The 18,792-nt window shown below is 35.5% G+C and overlaps 1 protein-coding gene across 5 annotated transcripts in view; it reads left to right on the top strand.

Moving 5' to 3' along the window:
* Positions 1-16,105, top strand: part of lrp1bb (low density lipoprotein receptor-related protein 1Bb) — a 250,801-nt gene extending 234,696 nt beyond the window's left edge. For 2 of the 5 annotated variants that reach the window (XM_026217735.1, XM_026217732.1), the window contains 17 exons: positions 362-481; positions 828-1,069; positions 1,394-1,617; positions 1,972-2,078; positions 2,931-3,047; positions 3,191-3,364; positions 5,169-5,294; positions 5,479-5,643; positions 6,305-6,466; positions 7,171-7,345; positions 7,721-7,825; positions 11,388-11,501; positions 13,431-13,507; positions 13,808-13,898; positions 14,318-14,468; positions 14,937-15,011; positions 15,708-16,105. In XM_026217735.1, coding sequence (XP_026073520.1) covers positions 362-481; positions 828-1,069; positions 1,394-1,617; positions 1,972-2,078; positions 2,931-3,047; positions 3,191-3,364; positions 5,169-5,294; positions 5,479-5,643; positions 6,305-6,466; positions 7,171-7,345; positions 7,721-7,825; positions 11,388-11,501; positions 13,431-13,507; positions 13,808-13,898; positions 14,318-14,468; positions 14,937-15,011; positions 15,708-15,848 — 2,366 coding nt within the window. In that variant the 3' untranslated portion in view covers positions 15,849-16,105. Of the gene's footprint in view, positions 1-361; positions 482-827; positions 1,070-1,393; positions 1,618-1,971; positions 2,079-2,930; positions 3,048-3,190; positions 3,365-5,168; positions 5,295-5,478; positions 5,644-6,304; positions 6,467-7,170; positions 7,346-7,720; positions 7,826-11,387; positions 11,502-13,430; positions 13,508-13,807; positions 13,899-14,317; positions 14,469-14,936; positions 15,012-15,707 lie in introns of those variants that run through there. The other 3 variants (XM_026217734.1, XM_026217733.1, XR_003277158.1) reach the window with 3 other exon arrangements.
* Positions 16,106-18,792: the final 2,687 nt, after the last annotated feature.

Here is an 18,792-nt window from a genome sequence, read left to right as displayed (position 1 = left end):
AGAATCTGTTTCAAACGCGATGGTAAAGTAGAGCTTGTTGTTTGTCATTTCTCAGATCACAAATGCAGGCATGGTTTTATTTTTATGCAGCGTGATACGTAACGACAGTATAAGTCATTATAATCAGTAATTATGTCCCCACTGGAAGCAACAAATGCCTTGTTTGTAAAGGGTTTTTATTAGTTGTATTATGTTTTTGTTTTTTTTTCTCCTGGGAATAAAGATCAATGAGATGCAGTGAGCAGGCCACATCAGGTGTTTTATTTTCAAGCATGTGAAGAAAAAAAAAAAAACAATAATCATCACATAGTTTCTAGAAAGCGATATTCCTCAATTCCTTTTGTTCTTCTCTTTTTTACAGAAATCAATGAGTGTCTTAATTTTGGCACTTGCTCTCAGTATTGCACAAACACAAAAGGATCGTACAAATGTACATGTGACAAAAATTATAAGGATGTGAATGGAAGCTGCATAGCAAAAGGTAAGGATCTATATTTTCTATCGCCTTGGCCTTTGGCTTCACTCTGTGATTTTATTTTAGACTTGAAAGTTTTAGTGAATCTTTTTATACATTAGCTCTGCACACAGGGTTTAGATATACATATTAAGCCCTTTAAAACATGAGCAGTAATTCTGTTACTTTTTTATTTATGAATGTTTTAAGAACTATACAGTATATTGTCTTCCTTTAAAGCATTGAGTTTTAATTACTGATTGATTAAAATGCATATTGCTGTGTTAGAATGATCTGCAAACTGTTGTCTTAAACCCTAAATGGAATTTAGCCACTTTTCATTTTTTTTGCATATTAATAACTCAACGGGCAGGACCAGAAGATCGAGTGCTCTACATAGCTAATGACACTGAAATCCGAAGTTTTGTGTATCCATTTAACCAGAGCCATGGACACAAAGTACATGCTCGCATCGAGGAAAATGCCCGCATCATTGGGATGGATGCTCTGTATCACCAACAAAAGTTTATCTGGGCTACTCAGTTTAATCCTGGTGGACTTTTTTACAAAGATATCCTAAACAGGAGTCAAACTAAAACAAATGTTGGCATAATAGTAAGTATTGTGGGTCTTGTGTGAAGTCTATCATCATATTTCCTCAGGAATATTCTGGAATTCATTTTTATTTATTTTTTTGCATCTTTCCTAATTGGTATTGGTAATAGATTTCAGACAAGAAGAATATTATTTGTTGATATTCTATGTGATTCGTATTAGTAGTTTGTTTTTTAAAAAATATTTCAAAATAATACTTTTTTCTACAAACTTGAACTGTATTTTATCCCTATATTTTAAAAAAATGGTATCGTACAATTCTAAATATTCAGTGATGTCTTGGTCCACATGGGAATCACCTTGTTATCTGGGTGACTTTTGCAGTGCTCAGACTTTCGCAGACCCAGAGATGTATCAGCTGACTGGGTGACTGGAAATATCTATTGGACAGACCACTCTAGGATGCACTGGTTCAGTTATTACACAGCTCACTGGACCAAGCTTAGATACTCAATCAATGTGGGACAACTCAAGGGACCCAACTGCACCCGTCTGATAACTGACATTGCAGGAGAGCCTTATGCCATTACTGTCAATCCGGTCAAAGGGTAGGAGCATGGTTTCATACTTTTAAGGTTATTTTTAAAGTAATTTAGTGTCTTCTTCTTCTTCTTCTTCTTCTTCTTCTTCTTTGAAATTCTGAATGTAATTTAATGTAAAAAATATTTTTGGATTCGAAATTACTTATACAGTAGCATACTTATCAATTAAGCACAAGAGACTTGCAGATCCTTGCTGTAGTACAAAACTAGAATACTAAGTATTAGAAGTAAAATTACCTTGAGCAATTGTTGAGCTGTTTAATTGAAGATATACATTTTGTTGGGTAATAAAGTAGTAATTCTTTATAATAATGGATTTTTATTCATGCATTTATCAAGTAAAGATTTGACCTGTTTCAGGATGATGTACTGGTCAGTAATAGGTGACCACTCACACATAGAAGAGAGTGCGATGGATGGCTCCATGCGTAGAGTGCTACTTGATAAGAACCTTAGGAGACCCACAGGTATGTTTTTGTATTTCTCAGTGTGATGGCCATGAGCTTTTTCCTTTGAGTCCTCAGCTGTTTTTCTGCGAGTGTGATAAATGAGAGGTTGTTGTTTTGGTTCTTTCTAAAGGAACAAGGTCGAGGTCTGAATGCATTTATGCTGAAGCTTGTTGGTCTCATATCCTGTTTCAGTATATCACAGCACTTTTTCCATTTCCGAGTTTGAGGGAATGTTTTAGATGCAATGCCTTTAGGTAAAACTGCAGGCGTATTCCTCGGGGGAAGACTAAGTACCGCTACATTTAACCATGGCCTCCTTTATGGGGGCCAATATTACGCCTCCAGTGCAGCTTTAGGAATCCATCATCTCTAGAAAAGGAACAAAAATGCAACATCCGAGTCTTTAATCAAGAGAAGAAATATAATCAAGCAAGGCAAACTCAGAAAAATATGGGACAAACTTTTGCTGAGTTTATTTCAGGAAGAGCAAAAGGACACAGATCTGAAGCTATTGTGCTGAATATGTCCACATTGAAGCAAGGGTTTCTTAAAGGTTATATAAAAAGTTCAATTTAGCATCACATTGACCTAAACATAGCAGTTATTTAAAAGCAATTTACAGTTCTGCTAAAGTCTCACATGACCAAAATTAATGGAACGTACATGTCTAGATTCTTTTATTTTGATAAACATGTTACAGTTATGGTCATTAATAACCTATTATATTTTCATGGATTGTTGTTGCTTTTGTATAATGCTTCAGTAGTGTAAACCCTGCAAACATGACTGTGTCCATGTTTGAATTTGTGAAGTTTTATGACATTCTGTTCTAATTATGAAAATAACTCTCTTCCCATCATTTATCTGTAGGGTTGGCAATTGATTATTTCAGCCAGCGTGTGTATTGGGCCGATGCCGAGCACTCTGTCATTGGCAGTGTCCGTTTCGATGGCTCAGATCCATTGGTGGTAATCGATGGCAAGCAAGGTGAGAAGAGCAGTTAAAAGGGAATCTGATAGTACTTTGCTTTGTTCGTGTATCTTATATGCCTGAAATCGTTAACCATTGAAATTGTTTTAATTGAAGATTCAGTTTGTCTGATGTCTTTGTCTCACTTCACGCCCGCACAGGAATATCACAGCCATACAGAATAGATATTTTTGAGGATTACATTTATGGAACAGGTCTGAAAAATGAAGTTTTCAGAATTCACAAATATGGCAAAAAACCTATTGAACCTCTTGACTTGGGTATTGAGAAAACAACAAATGTCCTGATCTCCCATCGTTTCAAGCAGCAGGATGGTAAGAGAACACTTTTTCTCTAAATGTTTTCTATTTAGTGCTTTTCCCTTTTTTGTACAACTTGGAGAGTGAAGAAACAATTCTTTTAGAGGTTATTTTTGTGGTTATACACAGATAGATAGACAGACAGACAGACAGACAGACAGACGCTTGCTGTTTCTACCGGGTATTGAAAGATAGTTATTTTGCAATGTTTTGAAGATCAGAGTGATATCCTGTTCTTACTATAGAGTGAAAGGAGTAATCCAAGTTCAACTGACTTTAAATCACCAGCATTGCTGTTTTAACAACTACAGTTTCTTAAAAATTTTTATTTATTTTTTTTAACCTGAGGTATGGTTTCTTCATTAGTGTTTTGTTCACCTATTACATCAACATTAATCCGGATACGTTTGAAAATGGCGTTTTCGTTTTAAAACGCTCTCCGTCCACACTAGCGCTGTTTTCCAAAAGTGTCTCACCCATACTGAAAGATCAGAAAACGTTAAATTCACTTTCTGCGCAAGCGTAAAGCCTTAAAAAAGCTCACTGCAGATGATACACATGAGAGGTTTTTGTGCAGTTTTTCTGACAGGATTATTTTATTTAAGATGCGTCCAGGTCGCACACTCATGATTGTTTGTCTGATCTAAAATGCAGCTGCCCTCATGTTTTGCCGCAAATAGCGATTGCAAGTAAATTTGCTTTCATCTTTGCAGGACTGTGATATGAAGAGTGTGTACAAAGTAACACATCTATAGTAATAGTGTTAAAGTGCAAAAAGTGTATAGCACATAACGAGCACAATACCAGTATAACCACGGACTAAACTTGCATCATCGTTTTCAAAAGCCTCCGTTTTCACAGTCCACACTACACTAAAATATATCCAGTTTGGAGAGCATTTTTAAAAAGCAAAATTTTCCTTGATTAAAAACGCCATCTCATTGTGGACGGAAGGCCAAAATGGAAAGAAAAAGATGCGTTTTCAAATGAAATCATATTGGACATGGCCTTATGAGTATACCTCGATAGTTATGTAATACCCATTTAATTTTCCTCCCCATGCATTGCATTTGCGACCGCCACATGCGTCAGCTCTCTAATATACTGTCTTCTCAGAAGCTGGCCTGCTCTGCTGTTAGTTTGGTTGCAGTTTGTTATCTGGTTGTGTTAATGGCCTCACAACCTCAAAAAGATCTTTCTTTTCTGGTGGGTTTGTAGTGAGGGGCAGCCGAGCCAGTCCCCACTGACTCATTAAAGTCAGAGATCTAGCCTGGTGGAGAGACTTGTGCACTGCCAGCAAAAGCTAAAAGTTTAGGTTTGATGTCCTCAGCAAAACACTAAAGACTGATACAGATGTTCCCTCATACTACTGGCATCTTTGAGCCACGGCTTTCAAATCTGCAACTTTTGAGCTGCCAGTTCGATGAGTGACTTTGAGAAATTTAATAAATAAACTGAAAATGTTTTAGATAGCACTTTCCATAAATATAGTACAAAATAGGGCCTAAAACGGTAAAAGGTATGTTTTAAATATTTTTTTTTTCACTATTATTTCCTAGCAATTCTAAAGTGCTTGTTTAAAAAAAAATACATAAATAAATAAATTGTAAAATGGTGCAGGGTTGAGTTTAATAAGAAACAACAAATATTGTTTTAATATAATTAAAATATATTTGAATTATTTTAAATTTATCTTAAAATAATTATGGTAATTATTATTAATTGTTTAATTATAATTATTATAAGTGTCTGCATCAATTTATCTTAACGTTATTCTAAGTTCCAAGTTCAATTTATTCTTCATCTGTTTTGTATTCAGTGGCCAATCCCTGTCTACGGATGACCTGTGATTTTATGTGCTTGCTCAATCCATTCGGAGCCAGCTGCAGCTGTCCAGAGGGGAAGACCTTGGTCAATGGCTCTTGTATTGACCCGATTGTCTCAGGTCTGAAGGCTCACTTTACTGTAGGGCTGCCCACTTTGATTTGTCCTTTCCTATGCCTGCGGTTTTCTATCTTTCTTTCTTTTTTCTTTCTTTCTTTCTTTCTTTCTTTCTTTTGTATCACTTTGTGGGTACAAAGAAAATGAAGGTTTAATATTTCGAGTTAATTTATTTCTATATTGTAAAGGTGAGTTGTGCCGACCTGCCTGTGAGAATGGAGGGCGGTGCATGGCCAATGAAAAAGGAGACTGGCGCTGTTACTGCTGGCCTAATTTCTCTGGGGAACGTTGTGAAGTCAACCACTGTACAGATTACTGTTTAAACGGAGGCACATGCACTGGCTCACCTCTTGGTAAGAAACTCTCAAACAGCTTTATGTAGATTTCAATACATGACTGAATCGTTTGCCTCCTTTTGAGTAATGAAGTATCAGAAATGGTCTTTAGTACTTGCAGTCCAACTACATGCATACTAGCCTATATGCAACTGCTGTGAAATGTTGAATGCCTAGCAGTTTGATTATTTCTTCTAAATTAATATTTTAAAGACATCTGTAAAAAAAAAAAAAGTGTAGCAGTGTGTGTGCGCTTGTAATAACAGTTATAATCTAATGTGGATGCTTGGTTTGTATGCTAATGTGCAGTTAATCTTGATTTCCCAAGAGAAATATATTGTGGCCTAAACATGCTATGACAATCCCTTGCAATACACAAACTCATCATAATTATACGACCTCATTAATTTAAATAGTTTTTGGATTCTCAGGGCACTTTTACACCAAATCTTTTTTTTTCAAGTTACCGTTTCACAGCAGAGCTTGGGTTATTTGGTTGCTGTTAATGATGTTTTCCAACAGCTTCACATCCGAAGTCAATGTATGGTTCTTATGGACTCCAATACAGCTCTACCCATAAATTGCCTATTACAAAATTATTTCCTCTGGCCTGTAAAACCAGAAGGACAAAACATGAATAAGACACTCACATGGATACTTTTGTCTACTCCAATCATAGGGAAACCTACTTGTCGCTGCGTCACAGGCTTCACTGGCTCTAACTGTGAGAAGCGGGTCTGTGATAATCACTGTCTGAATGGTGGCACATGTGATGTAAGCCCTGGAAACCAGCCAGTGTGTCGCTGCTTGACAGAGTACACGGGTGACCGCTGTCTTTATCGTAAGTATTGTAAGAGATTGCTTGTACCCAGCAGAAATGGTCAGCAACTGCATTTTAATTCAATAGATCAGTGACTCTCATGGCAGGTAATTACATCCACCAATGTACCCTTTTAATTCAGTATCATCAGAATCCATATTGCTTGTTCAGATCATTCAGTGGAACAGACAGAATGAAATGTGGAGAAAATGAGACAATCTCCATAGAAGGTTATTTTTGTGGTGGGGGTTTGTTGTGTTTTTTTACATAGAAGACCAGTCAATAAGTTGTGGCTAATGGAACAATTGTTGAGTTTTCTCTTCACAGCTGGTAACAGGAACAAGAAAGGCCCAGTGAAAGCAAATTTTTTATTTGACTCGAAAGGGCATTTGCTAGTATTTGAGTGATCTGTGCCCAAAGAGGTTTTCTAAATGCTGCTGTAACAACCTTGAGGTGTTTCTGTGCTTTGCTGATAAAAAAAAATGCTGTTATGAAGTCTTTGTTATTATAATGTGTTGCTAAACAATTTAATCTGTGCACCTGTAGTGCATTTTCAGTGCTGTGCACCCAAGGGGTGACACATTTTCATCTTAGTACCAGTAGATATTTGATGCGGATAATTTAATCTCATTAAAGCTTAGTAAAATTCTAATTAAACTTGAGCATAATATGAAAGAAATGTGCCCTCATATCTTAATTAGACATATTTTTTTCTTCCCTGACAGACATCTGTCATCACCACTGCGTCCATTCACAGGCCTGCACACTGTCCAGCTCAGGACACGTTGAATGTGTGTGCCCGCCTCGCTTTGAAGGGGTCAAGTGTGATGTCGACAAGTGCCTGCGGTGCCACGGAGCACCTTGTATCATTAATGGAGATACAGGAGATGTGGCTTGCAAGTTAGTTGTTGTTGTTTTTTGTTTTTGTTTTTCTCTGAAAATATGTATTTGATTAATTTTTATATCTTAAACATGTTTGAATACAGTTATTATCTTCATGCAGTTTGATCTAGTAATTTTATTGCCATAGGAATGACATGCTTCGCCTTTAAAAATCATTCCTCATCTAAAGCAAATTAAGTACTGAATTGATGTTGATGTGCCATTATAATTCTATTCAGGATGATAAAGTTCCAGCAAGTGCAGTGACATTCAAGTAGCTCATAATGATACAAAGCCTTATTGACATAGTTTATTATTTAAGTTCACACTGAAATGACTCGGTTTATGCAGCAATCACATTTTTATCGCATCCAATTGTTGTCGTTGTGCCAGCTGTACCAGTGGTCGAATCGCCTCTAGCTGCCAGTTGTGTGATGGCTACTGCTATAACGGAGGCACCTGTCATCTGGACCCTGACACCAGCCTACCCTTCTGCCAGTAAGAATGACTAAGTGCCTCCCTTTGTCCACATTCCAATTCTCAGCTATTAGACCCACATGGCGCATAATCTTGGAAGCCTTATCATTAATTAAGAAAAGTTATACAGATGTCAGAGACTCAGAAGCTTCCTGTCAATGGGGCCCAAAATTACCTCAGTGGGGGGGCTCTACACTGGCACTTAGTTTGACAGACTTAAAAAGCACAAAGGAATAATTAGGCCAAGCTCTTGTGTGCCTAAAAGCCTACATTTGGTTAAAAGCTCAAAGCTATTTCTTCATTATGCTTTAAGTTATTTTATTTTTATTATTATTAATATTGCTCAGTTCAGTGTATATGTATATCATTTGTTGGTTTGATCATCAAACCTACTAAATACACTAATGTTTAAACATGTGGGGCCAGTATGTTTTTGTTTTTCTTAAAAATGTCTTGTTTGGTCAGAAATACAGTAAAACTGTAATATTTTTACATATTATTTAAAGGATAATATACATCAAGCCAGTTGTTTTCACAGAATAACCCCCGACAGGGTGATCAGGACCCCGACCAAATCTTTGATGAATAGAAAGTTGACAAGAACAGCATTTATTTGAAATAGTTAAGACATTATGTTACAAAAGATTGTCACTTATGATCAATTTATCATGTTCAGGCTAAATAAAAATACAAATACTGACCCCAAAGTTATGAACCTTATTATGTAATTGTGTATAATTTGTTTTAATGAATAATCAGAAATACTAAAATATAGCTGAAATTGCTGAATGCATAAATGTGTTGATTTGGTCAGAGCTTCAACTCTTATCTCGAGCGTGAGGGAATATTCGCACAAATCACATAAAAGGTCCTTTATGTGTCAGAGGTTAGATTAATACTGAAAAATCATGAATTTTTATCACTGGACATGTTGTCAGGTGCAGCAGTCTTATTTATTTTTTTGTTGGGGGGGGGGGGGGGGGTTGCATTCATAAAGATGAGGTTAGACTCACACTGTGCAGGACCTGTCCACCCTGTGGACTTGTGTATATTGGAGCACCATCCTGAGAACAGCTGGAGTCCTGCTTTGTTTGGTTTGGCAAGCAGGGAAGGATACATTTAGAAACCCTGATCATTTGTTTTGTCAAGAATAAATTTGCTTTTCCATTGCAAGATCAGAAACAGGTGAAGGCAGGTGCCCTTGCACAGCACCCTGTTTATTGGAGGATGATAATAGAGGTAGTAAGGCCACAAAGCTGTCAGATATGACCAATAGAGAAAATAAAAATTCATGTGTCCCTCATACTTTGATTTGAGAGATTTCTCTATTTTTTTCTGGAAATAGTCAGGGAGTAAAAAGTATTTTTAACACTTTTTTTTCTCATGCATTATGCGTACACACACACATACAGTGTGGGTACAGAAAAGAATCACCCCCCTTTAAAATAATCACGTTTATTTATTTAAAAGGTTTTTTTTTTTTTCACAATACAATATATGCACTCTAACTGGCTTTACAGGGACCCACATTTACATATTTAAATTTTTGTTATTTAACATATTTTTTTTATTCACATTTTCTTTAAATAAAAAAAATACATATTTGTTTGTTTGTTTATTTATTTATTCTACATCACAATGTAAGATTAATTGTGAATTTAGAATTTAAAATCAATTGTAAACATCCGGTAAGCTCTGGAAAGCAGTGATTTGCAGCCTTATGCAAAACTAAATCACTCCCGTTATAATGATTATAATCAACGAGTTGCGAATTGAGTGTGGGATGTTTTGCACAGATTGCACACCTGCACTCATATTTTTCCACAATAAATTTAAATTGCTAATGCCAGTGAAAAGTCCATACCGTTAAGCCCTTCTTTAAAGAATCTCTGTGGGTCATCAGCTACGGATTTCTTTGTTAAAGATTACAATTATTGAATTAACTGTTTCTTGTTGATGATTTCACATACTGTTTGCATTTCCTTACCATCTTGTCCTATGCAAGATGTTTACAGTTACCAATCTTTTCCTTCTCATCAAATTTTATTAGCTGCAGACACAGATTGTGACAGAAGGCATGTATAACGGATGCTTTCTGAAGCACGGTGTTTAGCAAGCAAGCATTAAATTATCACCAGTTTCCAAACCTAAATAGGTTGTAAATGGTTGTTTTGAAAATCATCAAATGTTCTGTGCCATTTAAATGGCATTTGTGGCAATGACTGGCATAATGGAAAGAATGGAATCAGTTTGCATGCAAATTATCTCTTGGGGTTTTTCTTATTGTGAGGCCCGATAATGTGTTTCATTCACTGCCTCGGAGTCACAGGAAATGTATGGAATGATGGATCTGTATCTGCCAAGAAGTCCTGATAGTTGACCTGAAATGAATATCATGTAAATGAATTCCTTATCAAAGCCTAGAGTCGTATATTCTTGGGAAGGCAAAGTTATTTCCTTCATAGCACAGTTATTTACTTTCGAGACGCTCAGTCAACCTGACAAGAAGGAAACATAGTAAAGCCTGTTCCAAAACAGAATATTCTCCAGAATGCAAACAGATCACAAGTTAAGTTGTCTGCCAATGATTTCTTATAAAATGACATATAATTAAAGATACAATTAAATTGTATTATTTTATTATAAATAATATGGAGAAGAGGGTTAGGAGGCGCAAAGTACAGGAAATCATTAACATAAAAATTTCTCTCACTCTACACTGATCAAATAGCATTATTTTAAAGACCATTTTGTCTAATTTCTTTCTTTACAAGATATTGTTTCTGCCAGAAATAAAACAATTTTTTTATAGTGATACTATTTTATCACTTTCTCTGCTAGATTTCTGCAATTAATGCAACGTTCAGCGTCAAAACCTGAGATTGGCTCAGGCACAGGCTTCACTTCTCTATTGCTTTCCCTCGGCGTTCCCTCTCTGTTCCAGTGAAATCACAAAAAAATAAATGCAATTGGATGTGTTATACATACTCTGACAGTTTGAATTGTTTTATATAAAAAAAGCAGCAATCAACAAGATTTAAATCTGCAGCCCCATGATCTGAAACTCCTGAATCATTAGGGTCTCACAGTTATGAAAAATCTGGAAGAATCAGGGAATTTCGAGTCATTATACAGTCAATGAAATTAGTCAAATACTAGAAAGTCTGGGAAATGTATTTTGTGAATATGCTTAGCTCCTTGCTCAGACGTAGAGAAAGTGTGATAACATCAGTCTATTTATTTTATTTATGCTTTATTTTTCCAGGAAGGTCCCATTGAGATAAGAAATCTCTGCTTCCAGGGAGTCCTGGCCAGCAATCTTTGTAAAATGATTTCCAAAAAAAAAAGAAAAAAAAAAGGAACAGATCATTGAAAGTCATGGAAATTCATGGGTGAAAAAAGTGTTGAACCCTGAATACTAGAATCCCTGGAGTGGATTTAATTTCATGGTCATAAAACATGAAGGATCCTGAAACTATAAGCAAGACACTTGCTGCTACTCTACAGATCATGCACATTTCTTCTCAGTTCTTCACACTTATTTCACTTCTTACTGTGCTCACCTCACTGCGATGTCTTGCAGCTGCACGGCAGGGTTCAAGAACCAGCGTTGTGATGAGTTGGCCAATCCCTGTGATTACTACTGTCAGAATGAAGGAATATGCACAATAATTGCCCTTAACAAACCTCGATGCAAGTAGGTCCCACTGTTCACCTGATTTAGATGCCTCATCTCCACCAGACTCCATCCATTCAATTTATTTACCCTGCATATACTTCTCCACTGTCCACTTCCCACGATCCTACAGCACCATCCTGGAGAACACACATCCCATACTAAGCAGCTTTCTAAATCTTCAAGATTCTCTCTTTTCTTCTCAGTTTTTGTGGGATTTGTGTTGTTTTCGTCTGTTTTATTTGTCTAACATCCTGTACAGTCTCAGCTTTGGGAGGAATTAATATACAGTCACAAAATTAGAAAAGGTGACTGTTCTCGGTTTGTTAAATAGTGTACAATTTTAATGTGTGCAATCCAGTCTTCACCCTCATATCATCTGCTGATAAACATCAAATATCTGTTTAATCATAAACATGACCCTCACAGGACCGCTTACATTTACAAATAAGATGATTCATGACTTTCTTTCTGATTTACTGCTCACTGTCTAATGAGTGTTCTCAGTTAGTTTGCACGTTCACCTAATCTTAAAGTGATAGTGCACACAAAGCTGTCATAAATAAATATATATACAGGTGCATCTAAGAAACATAGAATATCATGATAAAGGTCTTTATTGTTAAATAAAATAAAAAAATCAAACTTTCTTATAGTCTAGAATCATTGCACACAAACAGAAATATTTCAAGAGTTTTTTTGTTTTTTTTTTTATTGTTTTTTTATGATGATTACAACTTTCAGCTTTGGAAAATAAAAGTATCTCAAAACATTTGGATATTCCATTGTGAGCTAGATTAGTTTGATTAATTATGAGTATTAATACTGGGTACCTCTTGGGTCAGTTTAGAGCATGCAACTACAATTATGGGGAATACTACTGAATTGACAGTTGTCCAGAAGACAATCATCAACAGTGAGAATTTTCTCAAGTCAGTGAAGACATGGCTGACGTGATGTCTGCTGGTGTTGGTCCATCTTGTTTCTATCAAGTCCAAAGTCAATGCAGCCATCTACCAGGAGATTTTGGAGCACTTTATGCTTACATCTGCTGACAAGCTTCATGGAGATGCTGATTTCATTTTGCAGCAGGCACCTGCCCACAGTCCCAAAACCACTTCCAAGTGGTTTGCTGACCATGGTATTACTGTACTGAACCTCACAGAGAATCTATGGGGTATTGTGAAGAGGAAAACAAGTAAAATTTGACAAACAATACAGAGAAACTGAAGGCTGCTATCAAAGCAACCTTGGCTTCAATAAAGCCTCAGCAGTGCCACAGGCTAATCGCCTCCCTGCCGCGCCGCATTGAAGCAGTAATTCATGCATAAGGAGCCCCAACCAAGTATTGAGTGCATAATTAAACCTGCTTTGGAGATCTTGAACATTTCTGTTTTGTAAATCTTTTTTTGATTGATCTTTGAGAAAATATAAAAAGAAATTGAGATAGTGAATTTTTTAAATTTCCTAAGCTGTAAGTCATAGCCATGAGAATTAAAACAAAAAAATTCTTGAAATATTTCAGTTTGTGTGCAATGAATCTAGAATGATAAGAAAGTTTGCTTTTTTTAATTAAATTACAAAAACCAAGAACTTTTCCATGATATTTAAATTTTTTGAGATGCACCTGTATGCATATATATATATATATATATATATATATATATATATATATATATCATTTTATTACTTATTTTATAGACTGTATTTATTTATAAAATAATTTTATAATAATTATATATGTAATTTTTTAAAGTATGTATTTATTTTATAATAATAATAATAAATGCGTTTATATATATATGAGGCTTTGTGTGTGTAAATGAGGGCATAATTGTATTACTGGGTGAACTATTCCTAGACTTTAGACCTCTGTCTATTTAAGTTGTCAGCTGTTTGATCTCTTTTCTGAATTACCTTCTCTTTGTTTTCACTGTTGTTTTAAATCAGATGCTCAGCTAATTGGTCAGGGACGCAGTGCGAGAGGCCGGCCCCCAAGAGCAGCCGCTCCGATAACACAGCTGGAGGTGAGCAATGAAGAGCGCTTTCATGCTTTATAAAGAGCTCTCCTCTACTAATTCAATAAGGATTCAGTCCCTGAATTATTAAAATGAAAAGATCCGTTATTTCATCAGTCAGACGACACATCTGAATAAACATCTGGGCTTCTTGTTAAATATTGGTTTAATATCTTTTCAGCTGCAGTAGCTTTTATTTAATTTTGCTTTGATGGAGTATCTAATAATTTCCTGTTCCACCTGCACAGACACCTGGGGAAAGAGACTTAATAGTAGCTTTTGCTTCTGGCTTTTTCTTGTGTGAAACAGGAAGTATAGCTATCATTGTGCCGCTGGTCCTGCTGGTCATTCTGATTACTACAGTGGTTGCAGGTGTCTTTATCTGCAGAAGAAGACAAAGGTACTTTTTTGTTGCAACAATTTACAGCTTTAAAGATTTTAGTCAATCTGTTAATTTGCAATGTAAAATCATGAAATATGAGTTATACAAATCTTGTAAATGTTTTAATGACAAAAAATCCATTCATTGCAAAAAAAATGTTTAATCTTTTCATTCGTCTTTATTGTAGTCAAGATGATGGCTGACAAAAGTATTAAATAGACAAAAAAAAAAAAAAGTAAATAAAAAACGTAAGACAGATGTTCTTTTTCTGTTGCATCGGGCCTTGCTGTTTTTTAGGTGTCATTGTAATCATCTTAATTTTCACATCCCTAGTAATAAGCCGCTTTGTATTTTGAATGCATGTTCAAGAATTGACGGCACATAAAAACAACAGTCTCTAGACATCTGCAGCTATTTGAAGTGCTTCTCTGTCGCAGGGGGAAACGCGTACAGCGGCAGCCCATAACTAATGGAGGCATTAATGTGGAGATAGGCAATCCATCCTACAACATGTATGAGGTGGCCCATGACAACCACGCAGATGCCGGAAGCCTTCTCAAACCAAATTTCACACTTGATCCCCACAAGGTTTGTGTTTGGCATTTTTAAAACCCTTAATACAAGAAAAGGTCGATGTAGATCCATAAATATCAATGTGGTAGATCCAAAAAGAACTTGTTTCTGTAAAATATCTTTTGAATAAATGACAAGTGTAAATATTTATTATTTCCTATTTCTTTACACCATGGGCTTTTATTTTTTTCCTGAATCCTCCCACCCAATAAAAAATATTCACTGTTCCTGCAGTTGCTTTTACCTTGAGAATTTGCCTCATTAAAAACATTTTTTTTTTTTACCTTTGCACAGAAATAACTCTGACATCTGTTTCTAAAGAGTAATCATGCCTCTTAAAAACAATGCTATAATTGTATACTGTGTTCTACTGACTGTTTGTTTCATGCCATATACGCGTTTCTGTCTAAATTTGTCTTAATAGCAGCATTTACATTGATGTTGTTTAGTGATTGCATGCTGGGGCAACTGTGTGTGTTCCAGGGCTGGTGTGTAAAATCCAGTGACCCTTGCACGCTGAATATTCACTCTGTCCCTAAGGAAATTATACCTGGACAGGTGATCACCTTGGGCTCCTTTGTCTAATTTTTTTACCTAAATGTCACGTGTAACAAAGTCATTCTAAAAGATATTTTTGCATGCACATGCCATGTGCGGTTCGCATGAATGTGTCGTAGCATGTCGCTGTGATAGTATGTGCATGGCTTTTCGACTGAACTTCGGCTGCGTGTTTTTATTTTTCTTTTTTTTTACTTTTTTGTGGTTGCTTTAAGCAGGAGTTGAGGTTGATGGGGTTGTGAGTGACAGTTACAAAATATTTATAACCCTTTTTTGACATCAGAATGTCACTATATGCATAATTAAACATGCTTTTCAAAGCACTAATCCAAGTGATGATACAGAAACCACATTTGAATCCTGCTGCAGTCCGACTCCTTGAACCAGCTTTTCTCAAAATCCTGCACTTTTGTTTTCAATTTATTTCCTTGTTGTAGTATTTTTATGATTCATTTAATCAATTATTATTTATTATAAAACAATTCATTTGAATTCAATAAAGATTTTCTTGAATATGCCTGTGATGAGTGGGGCTGGGCCGAGGGACGTGGGAGGAGCGAGGCCAGTGGAGTGATTAGAGAAGAGCTACACCTGTTCCTCCCACGTCCCTCGGCCCCGCCCCACTCATCACAATGCCATTCTGCCATTTTTAAGGGAGTATGAATGTCAATTTTCCACAATTTTCTCTCCAAACAGCCAATGAACTACTCCAATCCGATGTACGCGAAGATGTACCTCGATGGTCAGAACTGTCACAAACCAGTCATCAACATTGACGAAAGGAGAGAGCTACTCCCAAAGAAACTTGAAGGGACGATCCGAGAAACCGCCGCATAGCCTGACTACTCTTTGTACTCTTTTTTTTACTTAAATGTACAAAATGTATAAAACACAAGCAAAACAAATTTTCTATTTCCTATCAGGTTCCAGATATTTGGTTTCTTGGCACCATCAGCATTGCGCCTTCATGTCTGTTGCAATATTTGGAGTCATACTTGTCTGTTACATTTTTTTAGCATTTTTGTCGAACTGCACTTGTGATACACAACTGCTCATTTGCACATTGTGGACAGTTAACAAAACTACAATGTTTTTTTTTTGTGTGTGTGTGTTTATTTCTTTCAAAATTTTAAGTACATTGCCTTTGGGCATCATGACTGCTTTGCCTTTTTTCTTTGTAGTGTTTACGTCATATTACACTGTGAAAGTTTTGATTTCCATTATAATATTTAATTATGCTAGAAATGCCATACTTGTGCCATTATAAGAGTTTTCGTTATATTCATGTAACGTTTTCTTTATTTCCCCCCCCCACCGCTTACTTCCACAACACAGGGCTACACTTGACTTCACTCAGTTCTCATTGAAGAATTTTGTTTAAATCTATCCAGTGTCGTTTACTTTTGCTCCATGATGTGATTTTTCATTTCTACCACCCAAAAATGCTGCAATTATAAACCATGTTTGTGGACCCCAACCATGTGGCATGCTGGGATAGCTCAGCACTGAATGGAAATATTGACCGAGTGCAGTCTGGTCCACAGCTTGACAACTTTCTTGCAGAGCTTATGTCAGTTTGATGGTCATTAAACTACAGTCTGGTTAAAAAAAAAAAAAAAAAAAAAAAAAAAAAACTATTTTCTGCTACTTTACCTGCTTAAAGCTACATTTGAACTTAGTAATACAACTACACTGGCTTCATCAAGCAAATTAAGGCTGACAAAATGGACTTCATCACTGTTAGATAATAGACCTAGGACAAGATATCATGTATAGGTCACGGATCTTTGTCATGTCATGGATACCGAAGGAATCAAACTTACTGTTACATGGGAATTTTAGAGATTATGAATTAAATCATGTTACAGGTTACTTTCAGATGGGACGCTACTAAGATACAACAGATTTTATAATTTTGTATTTGATTTATATGTTGTTTGGCTGCTTGTATTTTGGGGAAAAAAATGTATTAAATGTAAGTACTTTTTATATAAAAAGCAAATCAATATAAAATAAATACATTTTATTTCCATTTCAAACAGAATTCCTGTTTCTCTCTAAACTTCACTTCTTTATTAAAGCCTAGCTTTTTTTTTGAGTGACATTTCCTGCTTTCCTGTACTTGGAGAAGAGTGTCGGACGTGGGACAGTTTGAGATGTGAATCAGTAAGTTGAAGCTGAGGGGTTCAGTGAAAGCAGCAAGGATAATATTATCTCTTGCTATCAGTGTTAATAGCTATAATTCAAAGCTACTTAAAACCTGCATGCAAAGACTGTAGTGAATGCATTTCCACCGTTACATGTTCTGGGTGGCCATTATAAAACCTTTCCATGTCTAATTTATTCCGACATGCATGTATCATTGATGCTGTACATAATTCCCACAATTTTTTGTACAGGATTGTGTTAAAGATAAAGTCTTAAACTAGGGTGACATTATCAGGGTAAAATCCTTTAAATCTTTTTAATGAGGTAACAGAGCCAATTTCAAAAGAAGGCATGATTCCATGCTGAGGGCAAAGCTCATTCATTTCCTATGTCCGATGAGTACTCTTCTTCAATTACAATGATTCTTGATGATTTCCATGGGTTTAATGTACCTCCGTTGAATACACATGGTCACATCTGCAAAATGCGTGTGTGTTTTAGTGGTGAGTTTCTGTAACATATTCGTACATGTGAATATTTTATAAACTGGTTCAGAACTTTGCAACTACTAACAATTTTGTAATGGCAGCACTCATTACTCTGTGTATAGCATATTGCATATTGTAAAAGTACTATAGGATAATATGAGGAAAGATGCCCTCCTTAAGAACAACAGACTTTACTTTTAAATTGCAACATGTTTAGATAAGTTTAACATGTTATTATAGGAAATAAATTGAACAGTTTGCACAAAATGTAAAATTATTCAATGTTTCATAATAGCAACACTATAAATGCAAATTGAACAATTTAACTCAATTAGCCTGCACTTACGTTTTAACAAAATGCAAAGACATTTAAAATGCACATCTACTTAATAATAGCCCCATGAATTACAATAAGTATTGAATTTTAAAATAATAACACTAGTAACACACATGCCACTTCTGTGACAATCTTACTCCAAGATCAATTTTTTTTCTTTTTTACTTTAAATTAAAGCTTTCATTTGTATGCCACAAATCTAAAAACATTCACTTCCATAAATCCAGCCTTAACAAACAGACACAACAAAACTATGATATTCAACATAACATAATGTCATAGATAACTATTTTCCAGAGACACAACATTTTATCAATTAACTGTTTCAACTACCTAAATGTCACAAATGTCAGTATTCACATGAAATGATACAATTTAAAATAGTGTAGATATTCATCAAATGTGCTGAGATGATGTGCCATCTTGTTACTTGCCCTACCTGAAATCAAATCTACCAGAAAAAAAGTTTTTCAACCATTCAAAAGCATCTTTATAATATCTATGATGTGTATGCTTTATCATCTTTGCATGGGCTGTACTGAGTTTAATAACGTGTCTCATAGTTGTTAGATTCATGATAAAATGATTAATTCTTGAAATTCTAAGAAATGTTTCTTATGATATTGAACTTGATGAAAGAGAACTATAGTGTCATACTTTATCTCCTCGCTGTTATGATAAAAGCTTGCTAATGACAATATCAAGTAAACCATCGATTTCTTAATGGAGTTGGCTGGTTTTATTCATAGGGCAAAATTCGGCATTGGTGTAATAAAAGTAAGCCGGAATCCAAGTATTCATTATGGCA

Source organism: Carassius auratus, chromosome 34 (genome assembly GCF_003368295.1).
Source record: "Carassius auratus strain Wakin chromosome 34, ASM336829v1, whole genome shotgun sequence".
Lineage (NCBI taxonomy): Eukaryota > Metazoa > Chordata > Actinopteri > Cypriniformes > Cyprinidae > Carassius > Carassius auratus.
The sequence above is the reverse complement of the archived record's forward strand: the minus strand, read 5'-3'. Positions and strand labels throughout refer to the sequence as shown.